Source organism: Bombina bombina, chromosome 2 (genome assembly GCF_027579735.1).
Source record: "Bombina bombina isolate aBomBom1 chromosome 2, aBomBom1.pri, whole genome shotgun sequence".
NCBI lineage: Eukaryota > Metazoa > Chordata > Amphibia > Anura > Bombinatoridae > Bombina > Bombina bombina.
Window position 1 is genome coordinate 79253379 of NC_069500.1, and position 8736 is coordinate 79262114.

Genomic DNA, 8736 nt, shown 5'->3' on the forward strand with positions numbered 1-8736 from the left:
ATTATCTAAAGTACAAAAAAACAAACACTAAATTTCAGAAAATAATAATATAATTACAAGATTTTTAAACTAATTACACCTAATCTAATCCACCTAATAAAATAAAAAAGCCCCCCAAAATAATAAAAATCCCTACCCTATACTAAATTACAAATAGCCCTTAAAAGGGCTTTTTGCGGGGCATTGCCCCAAAGTAATCAACTCTTTTACCTGTAAAAAAAGTACAATACCCCCCCAACATTAAAACCCACCACCCACACACCCAACCCTACTCTAAAACCCACCCAATCCCCCCTTAAAAAAACCTAACACTAGGTTAACCTAACACCCTTGAAGATCACCCTACCTTGAGACGTCTTCACCCAAACGGGCCGAAGTCCTCAATGAAGCCGGGCAGAAGTGGTCCTCTAGACGGGCAGAAGTCTTCTCCAGACGGCATCTTCTATCTTCATCCATCCGGAGTGGAGCGGGTCCATCTTCAAGACATCCAACGCGGAGCATCCTTCCAGGCCGACGACTACCCGACGAATGAATGTTTCTTTAAATGACGTCATCCAAGATGGCGTCCCTTGAATTCCGATTGGCTGATAGAATTCTATCAGCCAATTGGAATTAAGGTAGGAAAAATGCCAATAGGATTGAGCTCGCACTCTATTGGCTGATTGGAACAGCCAATAGAATGCAAGCTCAATCCTATTGGCTGATTGCATCAGCCAATAAGATTTTTCCTACCTTAATTCCGATTGGCTGATAGAATTCTAGAATTGTGTGTGATGCAATTCGGGAACCCTTGACCTTCCGCTGTAATACTTTTCCCATTCGCTAGGAAGACTTTGGGCTCGATGATATAATCTTAGCCAGCTCTACTTTTTCTCGCCGACTCTCGCAGGGCTTCCCCCGAGCAATGATCGTAAAAAAGGGGCAGTCCCTGCGAGTAGCGAGATGGCTCCTATTAAAAGTATTGGAGCTTGCTGGTTAGGAAAACTTTGCTCCTTAGTGCGAAGTTAGCAGTGAACAGGGGGAGCACTTTAAAATTAAAATCCTGCAGCCAATATAACTCACATTACGCTGCTTCCTGCTTAATAGCATCTTACATTTGCCTATATTTTAGAATGCATTTGTTTTTCTATTGGGGTTATAAGTGTTCGTATTGTTTTGAGAAAAGCTTGCCACCTTTCAGTTGGCGAGAAAAAACTGTCAGATTTGCAGTGTGAAAATCTTTATAGAATTACGCTGGGATTCAGCCCATTTTACGAAAAAATAACAATTATGCTTTGCATTTTGTATTTATAAGTTCATATTTCTTTGTGATTTTGCACATCCAGTGTACTACAATTACGATTTACGCTGTGCATATTTAATTTGATTTATTCCTGTGTAAAATACATACAAATTTTAATTTTTTGTTAACATATGATTTTTGGTGAAGAATTTTGTTACGATTTTTGATGCACCTTAACAATAAAATTTTTCCCTGCTTATTTTTGTGTGAATGGTTCAAATATTTGTTTTGTATGATGTTTAAAATACGAATTTAATTGTGCATTTTTCATATGAAAATGCAGTATACGCCCCTTAGCGAGACACCCTGTTTTCAGGGTAAAAAGTGGCTTTAGATCATTCCACCATGGAAATAGAAGGACTAGCGAGCATTCTTTAATAATCATGCCAGCCCAAAGAGCTATCAATCATCAAGTCTTTTATCTTTTGCATTGAAATCAATTTCTGTGAAGAATGTCTCATCACTTGTCATGTGACTAGTTGCCCCTGAGTCAATGCACCATCCATGTGGTGTACTATTCTAAAGCTACCGCACCATGATGCAACTGCAGTTTCCTTTGTGGCTGCCTTAGCTCTTTCTCTTGTGAGTGGCTCTAACCTTTGCTGCTCAGCTTTCCAGATTGAGCGTTTTTTTTTTCAGGTTTCCGGCCTTTTTGCACCGAAAACACACTCTGGTTTCTCTGGTTTGCTTTGTGCCTTTTGCACCTTCAGAGCTACCTCTAATCTCTCATTTTCTTAACTATGTAGCTTTTCCTTTATTCTATTGTATTCATCAATTAATTTTCCCTTAGCATATTCTAGTGTCAGTACTGGCTCAGGTCTAGTTTCTAGAGCATTGATAAGGGCACCATATGACTCTGGAAGGCTGCATAATAGCAATGCTACTATATGATATGATTGTCTTTCATTTCTTCTCCAATTGCATGTAGCTGTTCCACAATCTCTAGCATAGCATTCACATGTTCACACATTCCGTGGCCTTTTTCCAGCCTCATCTTATACAGTCTGCGCAGCAAATATAGTTTACTGTTTAAGTTTGAACGCTCATGCAATTTTTGTAGTGCAGTCCACATACCTTTAGCTGTGTTTTCTTTTCTTATATGAATGAGTTGATCATCCTCCACTAACAGGCTTATAACTGCTTTTGCTTGCCTGTTTTTCTTGTCCCATTCTTCTGGGTTTTCAGTGGGTCTGTTTGTATCCAGCACCTCCCATAAGTAGGGTGACCATATTGCCACTTTAAGATGGGACAAATATGAAAAATACATATGTTAGGGCTGTTTTCAAGACTGTTTAAAGAAATGGTTTGTATAAGAACCCTGACATATGTATTTTTCATATGTGTCCCTTTTTAAAGCGGCAATATGGTCACCCTACGCCATAAGTCATCTTTGGATAACAGCATTTCAAGCTTAAACTTCCACATCTGGTAGTTGGTATTGTTGAGCTTTGCTATTGCATATTTCACATCTGAACCACTTGCCATCTTTCAGTAAATTGGATGCAGCTCTTGTTTCCTCACACAATATTTACTTGGATCATAGATGCAACACTTACTGACTGGTAGTTTTCCTTTAGTGTCTGGGCCCATAGCCTGTTGGTTTTCTATCAAAAGGACACTGGAAGCTTTTAGGAATACTGCATTAGGCTTTACTTATATAGATGCAATAGCAGCATTTAACTCAATAAACTCAATATAGATGCAATAGCAACATATCAATAACTTGTAAAACAGTAGTCAGCACACAGAGAGGAGAAAACACAATAGAGAAAAAGTTAGTGAATGAACAAGTTCACAGAAATAAACAATTAGTAATCTAAACTGTACAGCGCCATCTACAGCCTTAATGTTGTTCATACATGTGGTACGGTACATGCTGTTGTATTTCCCAACACCTTTAAAGGTCATTAAGAGCTTTTTTTGACAACTTGAAGTAAGAACAATTAAATGCACAAGCAGTAAATTCTCAAATGAATGCACAAATGTGCATTAAAACAGCCCCTGTCTGACTGTCAGTCTGTCTTTGTTAATGATCAGATTAGTTGTGAAAACAGTTACTGTTATTTATATTTAATTTACTTTTTATGTATTTTAACAGCTGCAAAGCCTTGATATGGACGATTACTTTCATGCCACAGCTGACCATATCCTTGCCCAGCTATTCCTAAAGAAACAGGAAGAATTTAAGAAGATTCCCAGTTTTCCAAATGATCAATCTTTGAATCTACCATAAGCCCAGCTACACAATCATCCAAAACCCACATAGCCAGAATTTAGCTCTTTTACCCCTGTTACAGAAGAAGAAGTTTCTGCCCTTATACTATCCTCTCACCTCACTACCTGTCCCCTCGACCCCATCCCCCCACAGCTACTCCTCTCCCTCTCTTCTACCCTTACCCCTATACTCACACACATCTTCAACCTTTCCCTCAGCACTGGTATATTTCCCTTATCTCTTAAACATGCACTGGTCACACCTATCCTCAAAAAACCCTCTCTCAATCCAACCTCCCCATCCAACTACCGCCCTATTTCCCGTTTCCCTCTTGCCTCAAAGCTTCTTGAAAAGCTAGTATATGCACATCTATCCCATTTCCTTACATTAAACTCCCTCCTTGACCCACTGCAATCTCCCCCCCCCCTACACTCCACAGAGACAGCAATTGTTAAGGTTACTAACGACCAACTTACAGCAAAATCCAAAGGCCACTTCTCTCTGCTTATCCTCCTTTTTTCTGTCTGCAGCCTTTGATACAGTCGGCTAACCTCTTTTGCTCCACACCCTCCATTCCTTCTGCATCTGCGACACTGCTCTCTTGTGGTTCTCTTCCTATCGGTCTAACTGTACCTTTAGTGTAGACTTCTCTGGGGGAACCTTCTGCACCATTACCTCTTTCTATTGGGGTACCGCAAGGCTCTGTCCCCTTCTCTTCTCAATCTACACGTCATCATTAGGTTCCTTAATAAAGTCCCACAAGTTTCATTATCATTTGTATGCCAAGGACACCCAAATCTACCTCTCTGCACCAGAACTATCTCCTTCCTTGCTAATCCGTGTCACTAACTGTCTCTCTCATATCTCATCTAGCTCTTCATCTGCTGCACCTCTCTACCATTCCCTTCACTGGCTTGCTCTTGCCTCCAGGATTAAACATAAAATTCTCACTCTGATACAGAAAGCCTTCAACTGTACTGCTCCCCCTGCTCTCCTACTCTCCTCCTCTCTTGTTACCTCCCAACATTCCCATTTACAAGACATTTACAGACTGGCTCCCATCTTATGGAACTTTCTACCTCACTCCACAAGACTCTCCCCTAGTTTTAAAAGCTTAAAGCACTTCCTGAAGACTCTACTATTCAGGGACGCATACAACCTACACTAACCTTCCTATCTCCACTGCTATCCCCTTAAACCCCATAGCATGTAAGCCTATGAGCCCAGCTGTTTGTAGTTCACATTCATAAGAGCCTACTACAACAGTGCAACTATTGGCAGGGCCCTCTACACTCTTGACCTCTACCCACTTGACCCCTGTAAATGTTATTTTGTATACCACCTATGTCATAGTGCTGCTGAATCTGTTGGCGCTCTACAAATACCTATATTAGAATAATAATAATAATAATAATAATATAAGTAATCACTTGTTGAGTCTCTTTACCTCACTATACTAGAACTGTCAGCATTATAAATCCATTAAACTGTATCTGCCTTGTCATTAGGGCCACATATATACCTCATTTTGTTTTATATGTTCTTGTTATTTTATATATAATGCACATAATAACTTTTTGTATTGTAAATAATATCTAACAGATTATTGTTTGCAGAGGGGGCAGTTACTACCAGCCCTCTGCTTAGTAATTTATCTAACTACACAGGGAAACCTATGAGCCTTATAGATCAGGCACATTTAGTGATCTTTGACTAGAATCAATCCGGCTACGAAAAGATCTGAACAGCACGAGCGGCCACCTATTTCCATATTCTGATCCGAATGCACATCTCTAATTAAAACTATATACAAATTATTTTTGTTAATTAAAAAATAAATATGGAGAAATTATTTTGTTTTTAGGAGATATTTTATTAGCACCATTTGAAAGCCACAATTCAGTGTTAGTTCTGTATTTGTATTATGAAAACCTTTTGTTGTGTTTTGTACTGTAGGATTTATTGATTATTGCATATGTTAATGTATGATATTTTTGTACAATTTATATTATATAAAAGAGGACATTTTGTAGATTTGATTCAATTTGTACATTATAACCTGTTATGAATAAATGATCTATGAGTTTCTGTTTGCCTATACCTAATATATTTGTAGCACGTATCTGTTTTTCACCATAATCACAGTGCAATACCTTTTTTGATGAGTAACAGCAATAATAACAATAATAATAATAAGATAATCCTATGTAATAGGATAAACTAAGTTTGACAAATCTAACTGTCAGAAAGTATTTATTTAAAGTCAGCAAAGTATGAGCGACTCTGAATTTACCTTCAAATATTAGACCAAAATTTTTTTTATCGAATCTCAAATTTGCAGAGCTGAATAAATTATATAATATCACTATCAAATATCAAATTGTGAGAACTGAGACATTGATATATATATATAAGTTTAATGAGGCATGTGCTGTCTGACTTTAATATGTTATTATTTTGAAGTTCAACATTGATGCTGTTTATAGTTACTCCCCTGTGAGTAAATACTACACTATAGGGGGTCTAGTTTCTTGTGCCCTCCCCCATCATCTGGGTGAGAGCCAAAGTGCTGCAGTTTGGGTAGTTGTCAGGGGGTGAGTTCTTTTACCCCACGCACCAACCTTGAAAATTCCCATCTGCCACTGGTTTTATCCCTAGTACCTGACCTGCTTTCCAGTTACTAACCTGGACTGTGCAATGGATAATTAATCTGTTTTAACCCTTTGTATCAGTCCTGGCTGCTTTTAATTATAGTCATGAGTTCTGCTGCTTCATTCTCCAAGTGTCTTTGTTTTACTTTATATTGTATTCATAAGAACTTTAGTCATCACAGAATAAGTGATCACATTATGGAATTATGAGCCCTAGGTCAGTCTGCCTCTATACCTCTACCTAAGCCTCAAGGTCTTATCCTATTTTGACACCACCCTGTGTAGGTCTGACATATTTGAGATAGTGGAGAGCCCTGCATTACTATTTATTTTACTACAAAATAATTTCCCAGCACAATGTACATCTTTATATCAGTATCATATTAAGCAGCTTACATTCGGCTAGATTTAGAGTTCTGCGGCTAAAGGGGTGCGTTAGCCACGCGTGTATTTTTCCCCCCGCACCTTTTAAATACCGCTGGTATTTAGAGTTCACAGAAGGGCTGCGTTAAGCTCCAAAAAGGGAGCGTAGAGCATAATTTACCGGCACTGCAACTCTAAATACCAGCGTTGCTTACGGACGAGGCCAGCTTAAAAAACGTGCTCATGCACGATTCCCCCATAGGAAACAATGGGGCAGTTTGAGCTGAAAAAAAACCTAACACCTGCAAAAAAGCAGCGTTCAGCTCCTAACGCAGCCCCATTGTTTCCTATGGGGAAACACTTCCTAAGTCTGCACCTAACACCCTAACATGTACCCCGAGTCTAAACACCCCTAACCTTACACTTATTAACCCGTAATCTGCCGCCCCCGCTATCGCTGACCCCTGCATTACACTATTAACCCCTAAACTGCTGCTCCGGACACCGCCGCAACCTACATTATAGCTATGCACCCCTAATCTGCTGCCCCTAACACCGCTGACCCCTATATTATATTTATTAACCCCTAATCTGCCGCCCCCAATGTCGCCGCCACCTACCTACAATTATTAACCCCTAATCTGCTGACCGGACCTCACCGCTACTATAATAAAGTTATTAACCCCTAATCCGCCTCACTCCCGCCTCGAAAACCCTATAATAAATAGTATTAACTCCTAATCTGCCCTCCCTAACATCGCCGACACCTAACTTCAAGTATTAACCCCTAATCTGCCGACCGGACCTCGCCGCTACTCTAATAAATGTATTAACCCCTAAAGCTAAGTCTAACCCTAACACTAACACCCCCCTAAGTTAAATATAATTTTATTCTAACAAAATAAAATAAATCTTATTAAATAAATTATTCCTATTTAAAGCTAAATACTTACCTGTAAAATAAATCCTAATATAGCTACAATATAAATAATAATTATATTGTAGCTATTTTAGGATTAATATTTATTTTACAGGCAACTTTGTATTTATTTTAACCAGGTACAATAGCTATTAAATAGTTAATAAATATTTAATAGTTACCTAGTTAAAATAAATACAAAATTACCTGTAAAATAAATCCTAACCTAAGTTACAATTAAACCTAACACTACACTATCATTAAATAAATTAAATAAATTAAATACAAATACCTACAAATAAATACAAATAAATACACTAACTAAAGTACAAAAAATTAAAAAAAGAACTAAGTTACAAAAAATAAAAAAATAATTACAAACATTATAAAAAGATTACAACAATTTTAAGCTAATTACACCTACTCTAAGCCCCCTAATAAAATAACAAAGCCCCCCAAAATAAAAAAATTCCCTACCCTATTCTACATTTAAAAGATACCAGCTCTATTACCTTACCAGCCCTTAAAAGGGCCTTTTGCGGGGCATGCCCCAAAGAATTCTGCTCTTTTGCCTGTAAAATAAAAATACAACCCCCCCAACATTAAAACCCACCATCGGAATTGAAGGGACACCATCTTGGATGACGTCCCTTAAAGGAACCTTCATTCGTCTGGAGTTTGTGGAGGAAGGATGTTCCGCGTCGGCGGGATGAAGATGGAGCCGGAAGAAAGAAGATTGAAGATGCCGCTTGATAGAAGACTTCACCCGGATGGAAGACCTCTTCAGCCCCCGCTTGGATGAAGACTTCAGCCGGATGATGGACCTCTTCAACCCCCGCTTGGATGAAGACTTCAGCCGGATGATGGACCTCTTCAGCCCCTGCTTGGATGAAGACTTCAGCCGGATGATGAACCTCTTCAGCCCTTGCTTGGATGAAGAATTTGGCTCAGCTGACTGAAGACGACTCAAGATGCCGCTTGATAGAAGACTTCAGCCGGATGGAAGACCTCTTCAGCCCCCGCTTGGATGAAGACTTCAGCCGGATGATGGACCTCTTCAGCCCCCGCTTGGATGAAGACTTCAGCCGGATGATGGACCTCTTCAGCCCCCGCTTGGACGAAGACTTCAGCCGGATGATGGACCTCTTCAGCCCCCGTTTGGATGAAGAATTCGGCTCTGCTGAGTGAAGATGACTCAAGGTAGGAAGATCTTCAGGGGGGTAGTGTTAGGTTTTTTTAAGGGGGGTTTGGGTGGGTTAGAGTAGGGGTATGTGGGTGGTGGGTTTTAATGTTGGGGGGGTTTGTA

The 8736-nt window shown here is 39.3% G+C and overlaps 1 protein-coding gene across 1 annotated transcript in view; it reads left to right on the forward strand.

The window, feature by feature from the left end:
* LOC128647659 (uncharacterized) overlaps window positions 1-5602 on the forward strand; it is a 61099-nt gene extending 55497 nt beyond the window's left edge. The window contains exon 9 of the mRNA XM_053700409.1: window positions 3381-5602. Within this exon, the coding sequence (XP_053556384.1) occupies window positions 3381-3515 (135 nt within the window). The 3' untranslated portion in view covers window positions 3516-5602. The remainder of the gene's footprint in view (window positions 1-3380) is intronic.
* Window positions 5603-8736: the final 3134 nt, after the last annotated feature.